Source organism: Myripristis murdjan, chromosome 21 (assembly GCF_902150065.1).
Source record: "Myripristis murdjan chromosome 21, fMyrMur1.1, whole genome shotgun sequence".
NCBI lineage: Eukaryota > Metazoa > Chordata > Actinopteri > Holocentriformes > Holocentridae > Myripristis > Myripristis murdjan.
In genome coordinates this window covers 28,974,227-28,998,100 of record NC_044000.1, presented here as the reverse complement: position 1 = coordinate 28,998,100, position 23,874 = coordinate 28,974,227, and the positions used below count along the sequence as shown (strand labels likewise).

Sequence of the window (23,874 nt, the reverse complement as noted above, 5' to 3'; positions counted from 1 at the left end):
CCCTCAATTTAATTAAGTCGTTCCCATGTTTTAGTTCTTTTGTAGCTCATTTGAAGATAAATGTTGTCTGTAGCTGTCACAGTTTGCTCCTGGGAGAAAGAAAGAAAACCACATGCTTATCTCATGCCCACGAATTAATTAATTGAGGGAACATGTTACATCTTGTGGCCAATTTTTCGCTTTCTAGCGTCATTGTAGCTGCACTGGGAATGTGTGTGATGTTGTATAGTCTACGTTTAGACATGCAGAAATGAGAAACATACAAAAACAAAATAGATCCAGATCTTTTGCCTCTCTGGTGTCTTTGGTTTCCTTTGGTATGAAGCATCAGGGACCCTGCAACATGAACGTGCAGTTTACTAATGTCTTCTTGCAGGATTTTCAGTCACTGAAGCTCAGACAGTTTTCATACGGTTACCTCTTGAAGCCATTCAGAACCACCAACCTGTGAAATTTGCCGAGTGCAGTTTTAATGCACTGGGGCCTTTTGTCGTCCCTGAAATATGTTGCTTTAACTCCGTTTGTTTTACCTTTGGGATACAACTCCACTCACCATGACCCGTGTGTGTGTGTGTGTGTGTTTGTGTCTGTCTGTAGTGATGAAGACTGGAGAGAGCGGTCTGACTGTGTTCAGGCTGCTCACCAAGGACAATCGCTGGAAGTGGGTCCAGGCCAACGCCCGGCTGGTCTACAAGAATGGCAAACCGGACTACATCATCGCCACTCAGAGGCCTCTGGTGTACGTTCCCATGCTGTCATGTTTACCTCTGCACCAACAAAATAAATGTGTGAATCGTACTTAATTTTGAAGACTGATGGATGGACAGAGTTAGATGTTATCTTTTGTATAGAAGAGTTTCCTTTTTGCAGCAGGCCATGACTCAGCCGCCCAACTTGCCTGTTCTGTGGACTAATCATCATTACTTTCTTAGGGCATGTTCACGCCAAGCCTGTTTGGAGGAGTTTATTCAAACTGGAGCGTTTAGTCATAGTCAAACAGTGGAAAATCTCCTGCACATCACTCCAAATGGCAAGAAAACCAAAAGCAGCTGCATTTAAAAAAAAAAAAAGAAAAAGAAAAAGAAAAAGTAAAAAAAATTGAAATAATTATAGTATAGAATCAATGTAGTATAGATGATAATAATAATAATGATTATCTAGTCACAGATTAATTACATATTAAAGTGTTAAAAAGTGCAGAAATTGGAGATGCTTCAGTCTATCTGGTCATCATCGGTGCTAAACCTGGTGTGGTGACCTCATTTGCACTTTTGGACACTACACCCTTTTATCTTTGACAAGAATTTATTTTTTTTGGGGGGGGTGGGGTCAATGTTTTGGCTTCTCTTGCCATTTGAAGTCATCTAAGTTTTTCCATGAGGGGCCTCAGATGATATTGCAGTCAGAGACACAGAAAATAATTGACCATTTTATCGCAAACGGTAATGGAGTTACCCTCGGCGGACAAGGCTCTACTCTTTGCATCAGCTCCTCGGGGTGTTAGAGATTCCACCTGGAGCTATAATCCTCCTGTATAGTGAATCATAAGAACTATTGCGTACACGATTCAGACATAGCCGTAGGCGTGAATATCATCGGATTAGTTACTCAGCCGATCATCTGACTCTCAATGAGTCGCTGACGCCGTTCGCTGAGAGCGAATGAAATATCTGATACCGGTGAGCTGATTGTCAATGAACCGCTGATACCGTCATCGGCTCATTCATGAGCTTATTGGCTCATTGGGAAAAAGCTGATAGGCCAATCAGCTGGGATGCACGCACAACTGCAGTGTTATATGGCTCCTGGGCACCGGCCATATCTTTAAATCTTAGATTCCAAACATGGATTCTTTTTTTAGATTTTTTTGGCCCAATCAGATGACAAGAATGGCATTTTAACTCAGGTGGCATCAAATAACTGAAACTCATATTCTGAAAATTTGTCTTAGGCTTCTTCCAAAAACAGCCACAGTGCAGGTCAGTCCGACTGAAGGCATAAGCCAAACCAACTACAGGAAATGACCCCAAAATGCAAGATTTAATGGGCATAATCCCTGGTTTGACTGCAAATCAAGTGTGAACCTAAACAAGCCAACACAAAAAAATGCATCAAAGTAAACTTTTCCATCATGGTCCAGAACAAATTAAACACACAGTAGGTATGTGCACACCCTTTAGTTTCATTTGAAAAACCTAGTGTTGAATATAAAGAAGGAGCACACATCTGTTCCCTCTCCATTCTTTATATTCTGATTTATATTCTGATTTATAAGTTTAATTTTTCACTGGTGGTGTGACACAGACCCTTCTTCTTGACTGGAAGCCTGGTTTGAACATGGCATTTGCAGCACATACAGACAACAAAAAGTGTGTCTGGATAACGTTATTTCAATCTCGGTCCCTGATACTAATTTTCTGGAAGTGTTCTCGCCTGTTTCCAATTACTTGCGTAGAGAGTTGTGGGGGGGGGGGAGCAGAATACCAGTGGTAAGTGACATCAGTGACTGCCCCTGAACCTCAGTGTTTTTTTTCCTAGACTAAAATGTTCTTGATAAACTTAAAACGCTAGCTTTTAAAAATATTCTATGCACAGATATGTAGAGAATCTATATCCAAGATATGAAAGTGGAAGCAAGGCATTTGTGTTGTTTTTTGTGCCTTTTTTTTCTTGATCTCAACTCAGAGATGTGACTCAGACACTGATATCCTGCTACAATAAACTGCTCTACTGGTAACCCTGCTGTTTTCTGTCTGTCTAGAGAGGAAGAGGGAGGAGAACATTTGCGTAAGCGCTCCTTGCACCTGCCTTTCACCTATGCCACAGGTGAGGCTCTGCTCTACCACTCCAACCATCCCATTGCTGGCTTCAGTGACAGCGGCCATGAGAAAAATGGCAGCAAGTCCAAGAAGAGCCGGACTGAAAGGGTGGCCCGGGATGGCCTGGACCCTGGCTCCCTCCTTGGGGCGCTGATGAGTCAGGATGAGTCAGTGTACGTCTGCCAGCCCGCCCTGGAGCCCAAACTGTCATTCCACAGCAGTTTCTTTGGAGACCAGATGAGCTTCTCTGAATCAGAGTCCTCCAGCCTGCACAGGAGCTGGGAGGAGCCGAGGAATGGTGTGGTGCGTCCAGGCCTCCCTGAGCCATCCACCACTTTTGACCCCCTGCTGGCCACATTGGACTCACTCTCCCTAGGAGGTCAAAGCGTGGCAGATGTAGACGAGGAGAATTGTTCAAATGGGGAGTTGTTTGGAGCTCTGGAAGGATTGGGACTGACCGCTGAGGACCTTGAGCTGCTGCTGCTGGATGAGCGGATGATCAGAATCGAGATGGACCCTGACCGTGTGCCCACCTTGGACGACCTGCTGACCAACGACGAGATCCTCTCCTACATCCACGATTCCCTTGAGTCAAAGACTGATACCGCAGAGGACAGAGGACAGGTGCCTCCCACTGTTGCCTCTGCGACGGCCACGACGACGACAATATCCCTGCCTGAAAGTGATCCAACCTCAAACACACCTTTGCAGAATCAGTTCCCTCAGCATAAGCCTTCCCTGGTGGGGCAGGCCCCCATCGTCCAGCTGTCCCAGCAGATGCAGCAGCACCTCAGCATGCGACCAGGGAAAGTGGCTCATGACTGGGGCCAGCCAGCTCGTTCGGTGGCTAATCAACCCCTCCACAACAGACAGTGGACACCCCAGGACATCCTTACCAATGCAGGGATACAGCTGGATCACTGTCACACACAACAGACTCTTTTCAATGGTAAGGCCTCCGAGCTGGATGGGGAGCTCCATCAGCAGCCGACGCATGCACACTACCTCCAGCAGAGCCAGCTCCCGCAGCAGTGCCATGCCAAACAGAAGGTGGCCAACCTCAACGGACTGTGCAGCATCCCGAACACAGAGCATCCAGCTGGAAAATCCCAATGGCAGGACTATGGCTTCAGCGGGAGTCTGGGCAACAACGCCTGCCTCAGTAACGGCCAAGCTGCTCTTACAAACACCTCACTGGACACTTGTATGGATTACAACATGCCTGACATTGACAACGTGGACTACGCCATCAATGGAGGGGGTTTGTTTGGGAGGAGCGGGCAGCAGCACGGGACCGAGTCCACAGTTTCGTCTTTCCATAGGATGAACCACAAACTGCAGCAGGAGCAGATCCCAGCTCCTCTGGCCCAGGTGCTCTCCAGCTTGTCCCAGTGCCCGCCGCCCAACGCCACCCTGGAGCAGATCCTCGGAGTGGGGCAGCCCTGCCGGCAGCTGGACCCTTATGGGATGGTGTCCTCAGAAATCCCTCATGACCCCAATCACAGTAAGGTGAGGTGGCTGAAATCATACTGTGAAATACTTGTCACATTGTCAGGACCTTAACCTGTTAAAAACTTTCTTGTGTTTGTGGGTGCGCTGATGTTTAAGGTGTTAAGGAGAGTTGTTGACGTGTCTCTAGATTGTTCAGGTTTCACAGGTTTTGACACCGCTTTCACAAGCTTTGGTGATTTGAGGGTGCAGCTAGTAAACCTGAAAGGTAAAAAGTCCCTTGTGGGATAAATAGGATGAAATGCAAGCAGCTGTTGGCTTGTTTTGAACTATTCCCTGTGTCGCTCCGCTGTGTTGGTGTTGATAGTATAGCAGGCGATTTTAGGAAAAAGCGGGGGAAAGCATTGATGCTGCTAGTACAATTATGACTCCTACTACTGTTACTAATACAGATTTAGCTACAGCTGGTAATATTGTCACGCCTTTAACTGCAGCTTGTGCTGCTAATAAAGGGATGCAGCAATACCAGTATCAGTATCTGACGTTTTGTTTTGCTGCATCTTTGGCTTAAAAAAATCTTTTATTTTTCAAATGGTGGAAAAAGAAGGATTTTTTTTATCAATTATTTTGTCCAATGACCTCAACTATTCAGTGAAAGTAATGGAATAAATCAAGTGTTCAGTCAGTGTACTTAAACATTTGCACTGATTTGTATTTGTATCAGCATTGGAAAAGCAGTATGAGTACATCCTTAATGATAGTAAGAGGTTAAGAGCTGTGTCCTTGTGTCAATTTAGGGTCAGCGTTGTGTATTCAAAGATAGAAAATACATGTTGTGCTGCCAGGCCTCCCTCTTCCTCTCTCTCTCTCTTTCTCTCTCTCGCTCTCGCTCTCTCTGTGACCTACAAATTTGCTCTGCGGCCATTACATATGAGATACAGGCTTAGATTCAGAGAGAGAGAGAGAGGGTGTGAGATCAGAGGGGTGGTGGTTGCTTGTTCCCAGTGATGCCTGGGAATGAATTAAAAAAAAAAAAAAAGTATCTCTCTGCAGCAAAGATGTGTTTAATGTATGTGGGCAAGATGGGAAGTCATGGGATATAAAATGAGCACCAATAGGAAGGAGGTCTTTTTTCCATACATTATACAATCAGTTTGTGTTTGACTCTGAGTGATTGCACTGATAGGAAACCATGAGTCAGAAAGCTTAATAATAAACAAAAAATACAGATTGAGGGATTATTAAACTGGATTCACAGTTTGCAAATATTGTGCAGATTATAGGCAGATTGTTTGGATCCCAGCTGCTACTCTACATATAAATAACGTATATGAGATCTTACAGTACAAAAAACATGTTCCACAACAAATCTCATGGATTACCTGCAAAGTCAGAGAATGATTTATATCTGTCCGGTGGTGGTAAACATTTACGCTTCATCACTGACAAACAACTTCCAATCACTGCAGCAGTATTTGTCCATGACCTGCTCTTGACTTTTGCAGATGGAAAATGGCTGCATCCTGAGTGGTGCTTACCCAGGGGGCTGTGCTCTGCCCAATGGGAATGGAGCAGCGCCCCCTAATGGCCAAATGTCTGGCCCTGAGACTCTGCCCAGCCTCGCAGACCCGCCAGCCACCGGCTTCTACCTCTGACCACCTGACAGGAACAGGAGCGCCCAATGTCTGGACCAGCCTTTTACAACTAGATAACCTGAAAAAATAAAAATAAAAATAAAGCTAAATAATGTAGGCCTACATGTTCTTCTTTTTTTTTTTATTTAGTTTTTTTTTTTTTTTTCAGGGTTGGGATCAGGAAATTGGGATTGATGTTTTGTACTGTAAGTAATTTTATCATTTGTCAGTCCTTTTGTTTACAATAATGCAGTCAATAATAAGTTTATTCCGCTTTCAGAACATGCACAGAGGTAAATATGAGTTTTAAAAGACCACACACACACATACACACATACACACACACACACACACACACACACACACACACACACAAATACACGCACACGCAGACACCCCCTCTCCCTTCTATTCCCAATGCAAGTGGTTACTGGGAAACCGTCACCGCGGTAACGGTGGTCGACACAACATCAGTTTTAGTCAGGCAACAGGAATGTACTCTTTCAACGTCAGCGGTTTCTTTGTTGTACAATCGCATTTGTCAACGATGAGATTAAGTCATATACATTTGAAAAAAACAAAGTATAGAGTATTATGGAAATTAAAGCTAGAAATATCCTGCACTTTATTTCAGGCACCCACTAAATGCAGACTGTGTAGTCGGGGGGTCCGGGGTTATAAAAACACACAACAGGCCCTGTCGTCTTGACTCATCTTTGAAGCTGCTGTCACTGACGCAAGATGGGAATTCGGTGACAGTTTGGTGTTTTCTTCTCTTATTTTGAGGTACATTTCAGGTAACGGGTCGATGTCCTCACATGCACATACACTTCTGTATAACTGTTAGTATTACTTTTTTCTCCTCCACTTGAATTATTATTATTGTTATTATTTTTGTTGATATTGTTGACCTTTTACCTCTGGGTGAAGGTTTTTTTTTCTCTCTATTTTTTTTTTTTTTTTTTTTTTTTACCATTGATAAGGTTTAACTGTGACTGATTAGCCGAAAGACACTTGATTTTTAATTTTCAGTATTTATTTGTGTTCTAGATCAATTAAGATATCCTGTATAATGAATTACTGCAGTGATTGCATTCGCTTTCCCGTGGGAAATGACAAAATTACTGCAGCAGGGCGAATCCAGTCCCAACTCTGTTTATTTTCAAACCTTTTCAAAAGTACTGTCTGACCATTTTTACCCAGAGTTGGATAAACAGGGTAATATCAAGTCAGGAAATGAGTCTACACACAATCTTGCAGCAGTTGGCAAACACTGAAAACCAAATGTGAGTTTCTTTTTTCTTCTCTTTTTCTTTCTTTTCTTTTCTTTTTTTTTTTTTTTAAGGATCTCTTCTGGAAGGATACAGTTTTGAATGTTTCATGTACATAGTAAATGATCGGGAAATGATACAGAGTAGAATTATTTCATCACGAAAGATGCTGAAAAGAGATTTCCATGTAGTTGTTTTAAAAAAAAAAAAAAAGGCATTACTATTAGTATTAATGTTATTGTTATCATATGTTTTACGTTGAAAATGTGATACACGAGTGGTTACATGTCGTCGGAATCGACTTCTTTTCCCTTTCTTTTTTTTTTCTTCAGCAGAAATGTTTGATATATTTAATATGATTGATGTGACCTATTAACAATGTGATAAAAGATGTGTATATAAAGGCAAACAAGCTTTGTTTTGACAAATACAGGTATGTACATAGTTTTACGTCAATTCACTTGTTTCAAGCACTATTTTTAAAACACACTGCTGCTTATCAAACTCCTGTGTTGACTCAGTTTTTATTGTACATTGTAAATAATACTCTCTTGTCACAAAACGGTTGGACTCTTACGACAGTCTGCAAATGGTGCCATACTACTAAGACTTGTTTAATAGGCTATAACGTTGGAGAGTTTAATGATGTCTTTTGCTTAGCCACAGTTAATTTTAACATGCTAACGGGACAAAATGTAGATGTTGCAATGGCATTTTGACCCATGTCCTTTGACTGCTTGTTTGAAATGTATTATTTTCATCCTTTGAAATAAAGGATTTCTGCAATCACATTGAAAAACAGAAACGTCTTCAAGTATGCATTCACTGGGGCCGTATACAGCCGGGATTTCTAACCTCCATCATGGAGTCTTTAGTGAGGATCATGAAATCCACATCAATAAATCGATGCCACATTCATTTTGAGACATTGTTACAATGACTGTTAACCAAGGAGATCGTCACTAAGTGGATAGACAGCATCATGGACCCTATATTACCTTTTACTGCATTGTGAGCCACATGTTACGACTTGGAGGGAAATCCACTGGATTCTTTTACAGCACAAAACAGGAAGAGGCTCAGAGTTACAGTTAAGGTTAGGGAAAGTTAGGGCTTAAGGTTGGGGTTAGGTAAAGGGACAAAGGCATAGGAAACATGCACTGACACACGCCTAAAACCTAAAAATCATGTCTCACAGCTTCTGTCAGATGTATTTGGATTTGTTAGAGGAGCATCAGAAGAGGAATACATGTCAGGGACATCCACAAAATATACATGGATAAATAAGGAAAATGAAAATAAAATAAAAGGCCTGTGTGCCAACCCAAACAGTAGAGTCTAATATAAGTGGCTTCATGTATGTGTGGAGGGTTAGAGTTAGGGTTGGTTAGATGTATGTGTGTGTGGGCTGATGCTGGTGGCTTAGAGTCGTCCATTCAAGGAGTTCAAGCTTCCAAGGTTCTGGCCACACTTTGTTTGTGTAAGGGTTTAGGGTTCGATACTAAGATGGCACAAAGTTGATGCTACAGTTGTGCCTGAAAGTTTGTGAACCCTTTACAGAGTCCTAAAACTAGATAAAAAGTACCAAATTAAACAAATGTCACCAAAAACATTAAGATTATTGACTTATTTATTGAGGAAAATGATCCAATCTTGCATATTTGTGTGAGGTGGCAAAAGTCTGTGAACCTCTGTTGTAATGACTCAGAAAGCCAGACTGTCAAAAAGTCAATGCGGTCCTCTAATGCTGACCTCTTCCCAGGTTGTTCTGAGCTCATGCAGAAACTCCTCCATGCTGCCGTCAGCCCGGCACGCTGCACACACACCGCCTGCAGCCCTCACTGCAACGCCTCACGATCAGCGGGCCGCCGGAGGGGTGCAGCGGCACTGTGAGCTTGGAGGAGAGGAGGAGCAGTCAAAATATTGTGATGGTCCTGATGCCGTCGCAGGCTACGCTTCAGTAGGTCATGTCTCTCAACACAATCACTCTCGTCTCCGTGGTTAGTGCTCGAGAAAGTGGAAGGAACCACGTGGGATCCATTTATATCAGACCTGGTTAAAAATTCAGAGCTGAGGCGTCCTGAATGCAGCCCAGGGGTGGCGCAGTGTTCGACACTCCTTGCCTCTGGAAGAACACAACCCCCCTCCCCACCTCTGTCCTCCAGGATCAAATTCCAGCACAGGCCTTCTCACCCCTCAGGTCTCTTTCTGCCTCGGTGAAGAAGATTCAGCGGGGAGAGACAGCAATGCAAAGCAACCCTTAATGAAAAAAATCACTGTGATAGCTCTATAGGGACTTATAATGTGGTGTGCCGTTGTGAAAAATAGTCTACAATAATTGTCATACCCTGTGGTATAACAGCAGGCTTTCCTGTGATATATTTTTGTATGTCACCCTAACTGATGCAAAATTGATCATAAGTCAACTGATCAATTGATATTAAGCTTTTTATTTACACGAGACAGACACTGACTTAGCTGTGAAACTCAGATGCTAGGGTGACTATAAACATGCGAAATACAGGGTCAAATAAAGTGTGACCTATTTTTTAGCTACTGTAGCTGCATAATATGTATTTTCTGTGGCATGGCACAAAAAAATGTCAAAACCCTAAGCTGCCCATGAACATGAGGTGACCTACTGCAAACTGAGCAGGTTGAAGGATTTTAAATGCAGATTTTATGAACTCTAACCCTAATGAGCAACAGCTGATGTACATTTCAGTTAAGAGTCAGGTCTCTGCAGAAAACATGCCCTCTGTCCCGGGCGGGCAAACTGTTGGACTCGGCCGTGGGCTGTGGGCTCTGCCGTGTCCACCACTGTACTGATTTATTACCACAGGTTCGGTTTCTGTTGATGACAGGTTGATTTCAGGTTCAAAAAAGAACCAATTAGCCAAAAGAAGACGTGGCAGTGGGCGTGGCTTTTCATTTAGAGGCATAGAACTTCCCAAATAAATTCACCTTACACCATCAAACTTCATGAGCTCATCGTCAGACACAAGCCGCTCTGTTTTAACTTTAGGGTGTGTCCAAGTCCACTTTTGTTATTTAAATGGTGGAAAAAAGGGTCACTGCGCCAGGCACACAGGTTCACAAGGGTTGTACTTGGTTTTTAAATTACTCATGGGTGTGTTTTGGGTGTAATATGCAATAAACCAATTAGAGTGCCATCTCTCATTCCCTTTAAAAGCTAGGTGTGCATCCAACTTGGTGGATTGCTATTTTTATGGAAGTTTTTCCAGCTACGAAGGAGAGCATCTCTGCAGAGGAAATGGTTCTGCCCATGCACAATGTGAAAGCTCACGAGCAGATCATCCACAGCAACATCAGGACTCCACCAAAGCTCCCTGAGGTGAAGCAGGCGTTCCTGTGTGTGGAACAAGCAGAGTGGATGCACATTTACTACGTACACAACATGGGGAACTGGACGGGAAAAGGACACTTGCACTGCGATTGGCACCACTTTGCACCGAGTGTAAGAAAGGGCCCAAGAACTGGCAAACCCAAATTTACTAGTCCAATCAAACAACATGGGGCCACTGATGAGCTCATTTCTGGTTTACACATAAGCGCCCTTACAAACCACTGAGCAAATACTTTGTTGTTTGGCCACATGGAATTGCAGTAAGCAGCTAAAATGGCTGAAATTTGAATAGGTATATCGTCCCAACATCCCACTTCAGCTTCAGTCATGAAAATGTGCGCATCTCCTGGCTTGAAACCTTGTGGTAATGGAGCGTAGAAGAAACACTGACATCAGCGTGACCCTATTATCACCCTGTGAGTCACCGAGGCTTCCATGCAGTAATGCTACGAAAATACAAGCGATGTTTTGTTTTCCATCAGCGTGTTCTCGTTTCTCGAACATGTAATTCCTACAATATGAGAGAAATACCTACAGCTGGATGCAGAGTGCCCAAGGCTCGTTGACATCACCGCTACAACGATATTCAAAACTGTATCTGTTAATAACTATCTTCATGTTAAGCAGCAGGAAAAGAGGTCAGAGGGCCGAGGGGTGGGGGTGCAGGGTAGGTAAATTCCTTGTGAGATGAGGTCTGATGTGTTTGTGTAATCCTATTATTAGCTGCGTAGGTTGCTATTTGACATATGGCCATGGGAAACTTCACCTTGAATTATTATTTTTTATGATAAACCCGTAATAATAGAGGAAACTCATATCAGAGCTTTTGGACGGATGTCGGAAGGAGGCAGTGGGAATGTCACTTTCAATCTCCTCAGGGTAAAGGAGCATTATTCCAGGGTGGAGGGGGGGTCTAGCTCTCTGTGTTTACATAAGAACGCATGGAGACGTCGCCCATCTTGCCGTTTTCTAAACTAACAAGGCAGAAGGAAGAAGAGTGGGGCTACGCGAGCCCAGAGGACATTGTTACAGATATAATGGTCGGTGCAGAGATGTGAGTTTTGTCGAGCTCCGTTGGCCGAGCAGACTGCAGACATATTTAGATAATGACAAGCCAATTAGTTCCCGTGGACTGGAGGGAAAGGGGCCGACTGCCCGGGACAAGTGAATCATCACCCCACCACATCCGCTTCTCATTTTCAGAGCCGGCCCGGCCACTCTGCGATATTTGTGGGATGCTCAGACTATTTCCAGTGTGGAGGGGGAAAAACTGTGTCCGTCTTAGATGAATAGCCTGATGCAACGACCACACAGGCCTGCTGTGATTACTGAGAGCAGAACATAATAGGAGCAAATTATAGAGCAGCAAGCTACTTTTTAACCTCCTCTCTGCTTCATGTGATTTGTAGACAAAAGATGCCAATTTGTTTTCTTCCATATATTTCAGTCACACATGGCAGCGGCTTTAATTGGATAACCAAGCATTTCTGTGAAGCCTTATCAGATTTATCAGAATCAGAAAACTGTTATTGATCCCCAAGGGGAAATCGGGCGATTTCTGGGATTATCTCTGGATTACAGTTCATTCTTGAAGTGCTGCATATGCTGAGCTTTTCCATTTTTTTTTAAAACTTGTCTTCACAGAGCAGATTTGCTGATCATGCTTGCATTTTCTCAGAGTCTTGCCGAGCCACCTACACTCTTTACCCACACTTATTTTTTCTTGTTTCAGTTCACACAAAGTTAGCAATTATCATGAACTTTAGGACACCTAGAGGGCTTGTACACCTGTTGGGAGTCATATTGGAGGCCCCCTTTAATCCAGCAGCTATGCGCAATATTTTGATGGAATCGTGCACTTCACGATACAAGCATGAAATTTGGCGCACTGTTAGAGCATGCCCTAAGGATCATTTTTGGCTATAGGGCCATCGCAGATTCGTCCCGCGGTAACCGTGGCAACCGTGCCACCTGCTGTGATTTTACCTGTAACTCAGGTTCTAGACCACCTAGGATCTTGATCCTGGTGGCTAATCCTACATTTTCAAGGATGTGAAATACAATGGTACTATTTACAACATGCTAGCAACTACCTAACTACATATTTCCGGCAATCAGTTAATTAAATAATAGTAAAAATCATCATCATCATCAATCAAAATATGTATTTCGGTAGATTATACTGTACATGTTTTCTAGGATGTTGACAGATATGCCATGAAATGCATGTGTGTTATGGCAATGGCCAAAATGGAACTATACAGCAGTACAGAGACAGGATACCATTTAGCCTAAAGGCATTTTTAATAAAGCCAAAGAGGAAAGAAAGTGTGGCTCAAGAGGCTCCATCCAGTCATCTACAGCGTCTGGTGTGGTAGCCAAGGCACAGAAGGCACGAGTCACATCATTGAAGTTCTTCCATGTATCCCATGTCTTCTTCTTACCCCTGCCTCCAAATGATGACACAGTGTCAAAACCAGTAAAGGCAGGCAGCATCATGAGTGCTGATTTCCTGTTTCTCAGTGGAAGGGGATATAACACAAGTTCCCAGGAAGGAGAACAATGGCACTGGATAGCTCAATGTGTCAACGAATTCCCTTCCCTCTCAGCGTTTCTAGTTAACCAGACAATACCCCACAAAATTTCCCATCAAGAGAAAAAAAACCTCCCTCCAAATGTCTGGCCTCCAGTCCAAGAAAAATCCAAGTCTCAACAAGAAAATATCATCCCTGAAGAAAGACTGTTCCTTGTTCTCGAGCCTCTACATTGCATCACAGACATGTGATGGAAATCTGGATGAATTCTTTGAGCACGAAAACCAGGCATGTCCACCAGCACTGTCACAAATGGGCAAGCTGAGAACTGGTACCAAGTCGGACTTGGTGGGCTGTTTGATGGACCTGGTTCCTTCACATGAAAATGCATCCATTCCCACTGTCCAGGTCACCTTCCTGTGGTAGCCAAGGCACAGACGGCACGAGTCACATCACTGAAGTTTTTCCATGTATCCCATGTCGTCTTCTTGCCCCTGCCTCCAAATGATGACACAGTGTCAAAACCAGTAAAGGCAAGGAACATTGGCAAGGTTACACATCGATCTGGGGTTAATGCCCTCGCCATCTCATGAGTTGCTAAATGCCGGAAACTCTTCCCAGCTCCAAAGGCAACCCAAAGCTGAGCAATGTTGAGGCGTTGGGCTGCCATCACTGCCAGTACCAGCACACCTGTGTCAACTGTGCATATGGAGAGGTTGTCATACCCTTCCTTCACAGCATCTTCCAGGTGTAGTATGATGCGTGTATCAGCCTCCACATGTGTGCATGGTGCAAGACCTGATGTATCTCAGTACCTCAAAAAAGTCACTTGTGAGGCAGAGAATAGGTTCTGTATATTTGTATGACGCACTGCTGCTTGTCCAAGGAAGCCCACTGAGTCCAGAGAAGTTTTATGGATTTTAATAACAATCAGCTACTACAGCGGCTTTACACGCACGTATGATGTTGAATGTGTACACTTAATAGCAAACGTGTATCAAAGCAGATCATGAACAAAGCCAAAATGCGAAAATGCGGTCAACAAAAATGATGGCTACCTAGACTCACCTCTCTCCCCCGTGCAGGTGAAGCAGACTGATATAACCTACCTGCCAGGAGTCAACCACAGTGCTCACGTGACCCAAACCCATGGCAACAAGACAAAACTAATTGAACGCAGAATAATCAATCAATAAAGCAATATATGGCTCTTACAACAGACGACTTCAGCATGATGAGTGCTGATTACCTGTTTCTCAGTGGCAAGCGATGTAACACAAGTTGCCAAGAAGGAGAACAACTCAGGTTTGTTCTCATAAATAATGTTATGGATGGGCAAAGAATTGATTCATTCTTATTGAGACTTGGATTTTTCTTGGACTGGAGGCCAGCCAATTGGAGGGAGGTTTTTTTTCTCTTGATGGGAAATTTTGTGGGGTATTGTCTGGTTAACTAGAAACGCTGAGAGGGAAGGGAATTCGCTGACACATTGAGCTATCCAGTGCCATTCCTGGGAATTGGCCGGAGTATCTACGAATTGATGAGAACAAAGCTGAGCTGTTCTCCTTCCTTGGAACTTGTGTTACATCCCCTTCCACTGAAAAACAGGCAATCAGCACTCATGATGCTGCTTGCCTTTACTGGTTTTGACACTGTCCCTGCGTTCCAAATCGCATACTTATACTTTTTACTTTTAGTATGTACTGCAGCTGCCCTTACAAAGTATGTAGTTTAGTATGTATTGGGACATACTAATTCTTTTTTTCCCTACTAAATAGTATGGTAGTATGGGTATTGGAACGCAGGGTGTGTCATCATTTGGAGGCACAAACAGAGCAACATCTGATTGACTTTTGTGTTTAAATGTATCCACTTGTTACATAGTTAGCTAAGGCCTTTTTCCAAATGTAGCATTTTCCACTTAAAACATCATTCAGGTTTTAGGAGCATTCTTTGGACATAATGAAGCACATTAGGAATACACATCTCAGCCGGGGCTTTGCAACACACGGCCTCTTGGTGTTTTACGGTCAGGTCTGTGCCAGCTCGCCGACAGTTTGCACGGCTGGGGTGGAGATGCGCTCACAAAAGGAAAGCCCGCATTTCTGGTCGGACGGCAAAACACACCTAGATAGTATGAATGATCAACAGGTTTTTGCATTTGCACACATATCACCATGGCGATCTTTTCAGTAAGGTGGTTGAATGAATGGCAAAGGGAGGCTGTGTTGTCACCTAAACATGCATTTTAGTACAATATTCATTTTCATTTGCCATGTAAACAGCTTAGTAGGAGAATATTTTGAATATTTTGTGCATGTAAACATAGCCACTGATACACACACAAGAAACAAACTAACAGCTCAATGACTAGCATGAAAAATAAGGAGTGATGAGAATCAGCTGGTGAGAAGATGAGCAGGCCGGGTTGGATGAAGATAGGAAACAGGTGTGTGTGTGTGTGTGTGTGTGTGTGGTGGTGGGACACCTAGTGGACAGGACAGGAACAACAACACAGACAGAGTGGGAAGAAAGGAGGTGAGGGTGGAGCGACAGACAGATGATCCACCATCAATCCTCTGACAGTTATGGGAGGTGCATAAATACTGATTTGGTGTGTATGTTGATGTTTTGTTTTGTTTTTCTGTAAGTTAGAGTTTGTTCATCCTTTCACTTCCCCTTACACCACTCACACCTGTTCAGAGTATTATTTCTATTATAGTTAAGGGATTATCTATTGATCAACTGTGATTGATCAATAAATGAGCTTAATTTCTAACAATCAAAAATCTGTGTTTATCCCTTTCCTATATCAGCGCTGGTTTACAAAAGAAATTAGCTGTCCAAACAAATAAGCATCACATACTGTATTCGCACTTCATGAATGTGTACAATAAAAAAGTTGAATAACCTTCAGTTTGTTGCCATATAGAAAGAATAAGGGGCGGCGTGGCTCAGGAGGTAGAGCGGTCGTCCGGTAACCGGAGGGTTCCCAGTTCGATCTCCGGCTCCTCCAGAGTGTGTCGAAGTGTCCTTGAGCAAGATACTGAACCCCTCACCGCTCCTGATGGACTGTTAGACGCCTTGCATGGCAGCCTCTGCCATCAGTGTGTGAATGGGTGAATGTGAGGCAAAAACATTGTAAAGCGCTTTGAGTGGTCATTAGACTAGAAAAGCGCTATAGAAATGTGATCCATTTACCAGCAATAATGCTATAACGTTTGCACACAAAAGAAGAGTATCTTGTTTTTGTTGTTTCAGATATTCTTTGTTATGACCCGGTTCTTAGGCCACAGCAAACATGGAAACAAACCAAGATTATTTGTTAAATCAAATCAAATAACTTAGAAAACTAACTAACACCCAACTGCTCTGAACTTTATTCCCCCCAAACTGTCTTTACTGTCTTTGTCTGGTAAAGAATAAAGCATGGATGCAAACTGCAAAATGAAACTTTTCAGCTTTTTAGTGACACGGCACATGGTGTTGCTGATGTTTGTTGATGTAAATGTTGAGTCATCAGGCTGTCATTCTGAGCTTTTGTCCATGCTGACCTCCTTGCTCTCCACCCACACGCACCCACCCACACACACACACACACGCATGCACGCACCATCACACTAGTTCACTTGGACTCTGCTTAGGCCTTCTCATCACACTTTTGCCCAGCTCGGCTTGAGGACAGAGTTTAAGATGAAGGACTAACTCCTCAGCGAGTTGCCTGATGTTTGATGATGCACACGGTGGCTCCTGAAGTCACTCAGAGGCTCATTAGTCTCAGGTGAAGTCTTGATGTGTTTCACGACGTGAGCCAGCATCAGCGCTGAGCTAAAAGCTGCGATGCGGCCGAGCCCCTGCGATGATGCAGGATGGAAAATTGTTGGCGTAAGCAAATGTGCTGCTGGCTTTCCACAGTGTTCGTCTGACTGAATGCATCATGAAGTGGATCTGCTGCATTAGTAACACTGTGACAGAGCATAACCCACTACAGTCACTACCAATCAGCTGCTCTCCTCTTCCTGTGCAGAGGGTTTCAGTCCGCTCAAACAGACGTGGTGATTCTCCCCAAGACTTCAGCTTCTTTCTGCTGTTTGCTGAAGTCATAGCCCAACATTAAACCTATTTGACAAACAGCTGCTATCATCTTGGACGGCTCTGTCACTGTTTGTTTCCATGAACAGCCAGAATGACTCAATTAAGAAAACCAAAGTTTAAATCTGTGATGTCTTGTAGAAAATCCAGACTTGCTTCATTGCAGCTGAATTGCAGACTTGAGTTTTGTGGACTTTTGTGGGGATGTTTGCTCGAGTGCTGACATCCCAATGAGATGCATTTTAGTATTTGCAGTCATGAGAAAGTACACAACAGATACTTCATCCACAAAGCCCCCCCCCCCCCCCCCCCCCCCCCCCCCCCCCCCACTCTTGCTGCTTCCACTCGATGAATCAGATCCAGGATTTGGCTGCAAATCTTTGGGAGAAACGTCATGTTGACAAATCTAAACTGTGCAAGGAAACAGCATCGTGTAAATCAAAGGAACGATTCTCTTTATTTTTTCCAGCTACTATTGAATCGAGTGGTTTGTAATCCAACCCTAATTTTATAAACAGAGGAAAGAAAATGAATGGAGGAGAAAAAAAAACAGCTGACTAGCTCCCTCTAGTGGATCAAACCGTCCTCATTTAATATAATTTCCTGATTGAAGGTGACAGTGACACTTATCTTTTATATTTCATTTATTTCTAACGGTAGTCGCTGTGACAAAACAACTCAGCCAAGGAATGAGAAAGAGAAGAAGAAGAAAAAGAAGAGAAATCAATTCAACATGGCAATATGGTAACCCTTTTCATAACCAACATGTCTGTAATGTGTTATCATAAAGGCGCCCATAAGTGGCCATAAACTCTCTAAATGGGCTTGTATCTGTAAGTTATTATAGGTTACAGCCATAACATGGAGTGAGTTGTGATATAGCGCTTCTATGAGCATTATGTGTTCCTGCAGAGAAAGCTAATAAGCATAAGAGACTACGCTGCCTAAGGAGACCCGGAGAGGTCCATTCAAAGGATCCTGTCCTCACTGAGGACATGCATAATTTTATGCATTTGCAAAAATTCACCCTTTTTTCTAAGCAGTTTCATAATAACTCCAAGGGGAGAAGGAAGCACTGCATGGCTCTAGCAGCTCATACAACAGGTGCTCTTTAGTGGGGCAGGTAAAAGTCCATTTAGAAACAAAATCCTGGAAGTCTTGTTCAATATTAATCTTTAAGTGATGCAGAAAACCATGGAGAAAACTAAGGCACTCCGTTTCCCTCCAGGGATGGTAAGTAAGTGATTGTGTCATTCTGTTTAAATCTTATTTGCAAAGACATCATGAAGATCATTATTCTGACCCTAAATGAGACAGCAAGTGTGCGAAAACTGAACCTGGAATATTTAAAAGTGGTTAAAGTAGCTGTAATACATCCAGGTGATGACCCAACAACAGGCAAGAAAAATGCATGTTATATTTTATTAAAGCATCAATTTATGTTTTTTGCTCTTAATAGACCCTGTCCTCTTACAGCTTTATCTCTCTGATCCTTCCTTTAATGTGCATCATGAATTCATACATCACAGGGCTTATAAAACATTATTAGTGTATCAGAATTATTTATGATATGTGTGTGATGTGACGTACCATAGATATGATAGTCATAGAGAGTTATTCACATTATTTGCACTGGTTTTGGTGCTTATGATGTAGAAATGAGTGCATCATATGTCTCTCAGAGGTTTTTCATGTCTCTTGCAGTATCTGACTCTGTTTTCCTCCCATGAAACCTGGCGTCTTGTACCAGTAAGCTCCCCAGCAGAGCTCCGGCTGCGGCCCCGATGGCCAACCTGGCAACCGAGCCGTTAGCCAGCCTCGCAGAGCTGGCAAAGGCCCCGGCGGCAGCACCCAGCACGGCGGCTCCGGCCCTCAGCCATGACTCCATTCCCTCCGCCTCCGGCCGCCACGCTTCTCCTGCTGCCTCCCTCTTTAGAAACAGAATGAGCGTCAGTTTTTTAGCAATGAGGGATACACACATATTTATTTTTCTACTCACCTCTTCATGTAGCTGCATCACTTCATTCTGCAGCATCACTATTTGCCTCTGTTCTGCCTCTGTCATTAGAGAGAGAGGAGACATTTACTAAAAAAAAAGCATCAGTCCATGTGATACACCAGTGCTGATAACTTCCCTGCAGACTGGTGACACTGGTGTAGTGTGTCACAGAGGAAATACATAGCAAATCAGATCCTCTGCTGTCCAGGCACTGAGATAAATGAGAAATGCCAACTGGAGGCAAACAGAGGAAATTGGGTATGGCACAAAATGATAATGTATTATATACTATTTATTTAATGTTATTTAACATTAAAAAAAGTTGCAACTAATAGCTTTGGCCCTTTCCACTTCATGTCATAACCCTGATCTAAATCTAATCCTAAACTCAAACCCAAACTCAATTTAAGACTAAGGTTAATCTACATGTACACATACATAAACACAATCACACATCCACAGACAGATTTACAGGGGTGGGGGTGGATTTTCTATAAAAAGAAAGGTCTTAAATGTTGAAGATTTCACAATAATGTTGTTTGCTCTCATGACAACAAAGTCTTTCTAACTAGACTAAACTGACCTGACCTGGCCTGAATCATTTTGAATAAAGTCAAAACAAGAAGAATCAAAATGTCTTGAACAGAATTGAATTGAACTGAGCCAAATTGAGTTGCACTGAGCTGAATCAAAATGAACTGAGCTGAGTTAAACAGAGCTGCCTTGAATTAAAACAGGTGAGAGACTCAGAGAGAGACACAGTGATAACAGAGCCAGACAGGCAAGGCGATGGGAAAGAAAGCGCTGCTAACGAGGATAAGTGCATCAGTGCCAGAGGTGAAGATGTAATCATCTACCATCTGATAAACCCACCGATGCTGATCAGATCCTACTCACTGAGCTCTGGGATGTTTGCGTGGCCATGCAGAGGCACCGTGAACGCCCATCTCTGCTGTCCGCCCAGGTCCATCTTTGCTTTGCTGCTTTGGTTCGCTTTGTTCAGGTTCGCATTTTTCACCTTATTTGTTTCATCGGCCTGATTGCTTTCCCGATAGTGCCTCTGCATCTCCTCCATGGTGGCTTTGAAGAGCATCTCTTTCTTTTCGTTGTCCCTCCTCAGCTGTTCAACTTTATCCCCGAGTTCTTTTGCTTCTCTTCTGCGCTCCGTCCTCATCCGTTCCAGCTCTTCGTCTTTCTCCTTGCACAGTTTCTTCAAGGCGTCGGTCTCACGCGCATGACGATCCGATCTCTCCCTCAGCTCTTTCTCCTTTGTCTCAGCGCTTTGCTTTGTAGCTTTTATCACGTCGTCTTTCTCGGCACATCTTTCTTCCATCTGTGTTACCATCTTGTCTTTGTCCCCAATCATCTGTTTGAGCTGGTCATTGTCCCTCTCAGCCTCCACTAATCTTCTGCCAATCTCTTGTTCATAGTGTCTCTTCATCTCCTCTTCTATCTGCCTCTCCTTCACTATTCTCCGCTGTAGAGCTTCTATCTGTTCATCTTTCTCTGTGGATGTCTTGATCAAGTCCTCCGCTATCTTCTCCTTCTCCAAGATCGTTCGCCGCAGTCGCTCATTCTCTATCTCAGCCTCCTCCAGCATTCTTAGCATCTGTTTGGAGCTGTGTGCAAGCTTCTCGCTGCTTTCTTGGACCGTCATGAATGTGTTGAGCATGAGCGCAGTGTCGTTCTCAACCTCAGTTTCCTCAACCTTCTCCAGCAGTTCTACGACCTGAGCGCTTGCAACTTTGTTGGCGTTATCAAAGACATGGTACCTGTTCCCACATTTGTCCACCAGCCATCGAAGAGCAGGCCATCTCTCAATGTGCTCCTCAATGGCGGTGTCTCCAAGTCCGTCCCCCCAGGTGAACAGCACCACGGTCCGACTCCACACCCGGTGTCCAAACAGGCCCAGGTGTTCCTCTGCTTTGACCCGGTCAGTCTCAGTGAAGGTCTCGTCGCTGCGGATGACCACCAGGAAAGCATGAGGACCGGGGGCACACAGTGATGCACCGTGGGTGATTTGCTGTAGAACGTCCTGTGGAGTGTCCTGTGAGCAGTATCTCCCGTGCCAGCCGGGTGTGACGGCCACGGTGAGCGCTCGGTTGTGCACGTCACCCTGCCTCCTTGCACGCTGTGCTGCTGGACGTCCCGCACCAAAGACCTCGTCGCCCAGGATGGCGTTTGCAGCCGAGCTCTTCCCGACCCGCTTTGGTCCGACGATCAGAATCCTCAGTGGAGCCGTGGCATGGGACTCTCCTAAATGAGTAAACATAAGATTAAGACAACAATATTAATTATATGACTCAGGCTTACTCAGAGGTGGAAGTAGCTAATTACTTTTACTCACATTATCCAATTTTTTTTGGGATTTGTACTTTTTTGAGTATTTTTTAAAGTCAGTAATTTTACTTTTACATATACAGTATATATTTACTTGAGTATTGTACTTCACTACTTTTAAATCATATGGACCATTCACCAAGATGAGAGGAGGAAACAGGTTTGTACTTTTTTGGTTCAACTTTTTCTCATTCCCGATGGTCCAATAAAATTTGGACGATGAAAAACTGCAGATGGCAATAGATGCAAGGAGCAAAAATATATCTTACTCCACATTTGTCGGTTGAGTCTACAGGGTCCTCACTTCATTTTTGCATAATGCACCTTTAAAAGAGTATAGTTGGAAACATGCTTTCTCCTCCTTTTCTAACTGCATGGGGGAAAAAAATCACACCTAACACTGTTACTTTTTGGAAAAATAATTGAGCAACTTTTACATTTCACATGAGCTTTTTACTTTTACTTCAATAGAGTTTTACAGCACAACTTCTACTGAAGTAAAATATCAGCAAAGCAACAATACTGCTACTTAAGCAACAATTGGCAGCACTCTTTCCACCACTGGGCTTACTCAGCAAAATGTCACAGTTGGGTGGACTTTGAAGGATGAACAAAATGAGTATGTTATAAACACCAGCGTGCAGACTGCACCTTTAACCAGTCAGAAAGAAGCACTCAGAGAAGTAATTATCAGACCAGAGGCCTTCACTGGGTCAGATGTCATGCTAATGAGATCCTCTGAGAAGACTGTGGTTGTTAAATATCACTTAGTACCATTATATAACTTTCTACACTGTATATGGATGTGATTAAAAAAAAAAAAAAAAAAAAGTCATATTGATGCATTTTGCCATTACACTGACATACAAGAATCACCAAGGAAGGATCCCTGCTGGTTGCCTGATCCCAGTTGGGGACCCAGTGGGTTACTTTGAGATCTGCTTACCCATTAGAGATCTGAGTGCTTTTCTGGTCCTCTGCATCTTCTTCCTTCTCAGACTCGCCCTCTCCTCCACCTCCCTCCTTCTCCTCTCAGTTACTCCAAAGAACTTCTCATCCATTACTGCATAACCAACCCCCCCGTCCTTGGAGTTCCTCGCCACCATTGCATCGATTTTGCCCAGAAGCACTGCAACCTGAGTGAGGTCGTCTTCCCCCCAGGTGCTGGTGTCTAACAGGTGGTACCTGTGTCCACACTTGTCCAGCACAGCCTTGATAAACCTATGTTTTGCAATATAGCTCTGCACTGACTCCCCTCTCAGTTTTTCATATCTGGTGAATAACACAATCACATTTTTCCACAGGGTGTCATTCAGCAGCTCGAGAGGTCCCTCTACTGTCCATTCCCTGCCATGGTGAGAGCCGAGGGGGATGACCATGAGGACGGCGTGAGGTCCGGGCTGGCACATGGCCACGCAGGCTGCCATGTTGCGCTCCACCAGGACAGGGTCAGAGTAGTGGATCCACCTTTCAGGAGTGTTGACCACGGTGACCTTGCGGCCGCTGTCGTGCACACCCTGCCTCCTGACACACATGGCCACATCCCTCCTGGTGTCAAAAAGCTGCCGGCCCAGGATGGTGTTTCCTGTCAGGCTCTTCTCCAGCCAGTCTCGCCCCAGGAGAACGATCCTCAGCTCCTGCGGGCGGTGTTTGCCTCCTGGCAGGGTGCAGCAAGGTTACTCAGCGGAGGGCAAAGTATGTGTCACATGTTGTGTTATCACAGTCACAGGCTGTCACAGCAGTCATACTAAAGAATTAATTAGCTGCAGTTATCTTGTATTAAAAAAATAATCTTAATGAACTAGAGAAATCTTGTACAGAAAACTTTATAAACTTTAACTTTAATAAATCTTGAGTTACTATATAAAGAAGCAAAACATTTTGCACTAGCATGGAAAATGATCTGTAGATAGTATTTCACCACCCCTGACTTAATATAAGCCTCATTCATTAACATGTAATAGAACATAATGGGCATATAAAAGATTTCAGATCAAAACTGCAGATGCAAGACATGACATATGGTAGTATTTACACTTAGCAAACTTTTTGCACTCAAATAGTAAGAGCACATGTTATTCAGTAACATACCTTTCCATTTCTGTGTTCTGGAGGCCATCAAAAAACGTTTTACTCCCTTGAAATATTTATTCAAAGGTGACGAGGATCTTCTTTACATTTTTGATCAGTGCTCCACACACATAAAGAAAGTGAGACCACCTTTACAGTTTCCAGTGTCAGCCTCTACCTTTATGTTTCCCTTACTTTATCTGTCTGTGACCGAGCGGCCAAAGTCCAGCTGAGCCGGCCAATCCTGTAGCTCTCTCCACGTATATCACAGGGAGATATCAGAGGAAATTAACATACAC

The 23,874-nt window shown here is 43.6% G+C and overlaps 2 protein-coding genes across 2 annotated transcripts in view; one reads left to right on the top strand and one right to left on the bottom strand.

Annotated features, from left to right (window-relative positions):
• Positions 1–7,982, top strand: part of LOC115379992 (aryl hydrocarbon receptor-like) — a 45,317-nt gene extending 37,335 nt beyond the window's left edge. Inside the window, exons 9-11 of the mRNA XM_030080999.1 lie at positions 598–739; positions 2,762–4,328; positions 5,774–7,982. Of these exons, the coding sequence (XP_029936859.1) occupies positions 598–739; positions 2,762–4,328; positions 5,774–5,923 (1,859 nt within the window). The 3' untranslated portion in view covers positions 5,924–7,982. The remainder of the gene's footprint in view (positions 1–597; positions 740–2,761; positions 4,329–5,773) is intronic.
• Positions 7,983–18,844: 10,862 nt separating this feature from the next.
• LOC115379544 (GTPase IMAP family member 8-like) lies at positions 18,845–23,624 on the bottom strand. The gene is made up of 5 exons (XM_030080250.1): positions 23,597–23,624; positions 22,452–23,162; positions 20,700–21,421; positions 20,100–20,657; positions 18,845–19,096 (listed from the first exon to the last, which is right to left on the bottom strand). Exons 1-5 carry the CDS (start codon positions 23,622–23,624, stop codon positions 18,845–18,847), a joined length of 2,271 nt encoding a protein of 756 aa, XP_029936110.1.
• Between the last annotated feature and the right edge of the window lie 250 nt (positions 23,625–23,874).

Coding starts and splice junctions, on each gene's coding strand:
- LOC115379544 (XM_030080250.1), bottom strand. CDS start 23,624: ATGGCCTCCAGAACACAGAAATGGAAAG. Junction 21,422..22,451: donor AGCACTCAGATCTCTAATGG/GTAAGCAGATCT, acceptor TTACTCATTTAG/GAGAGTCCCATGCCACGGCT. Junction 20,658..20,699: donor TCTTGGAGAAGGAGAAGATA/GCGGAGGACTTG, acceptor AAAGATGAACAG/ATAGAAGCTCTACAGCGGAG.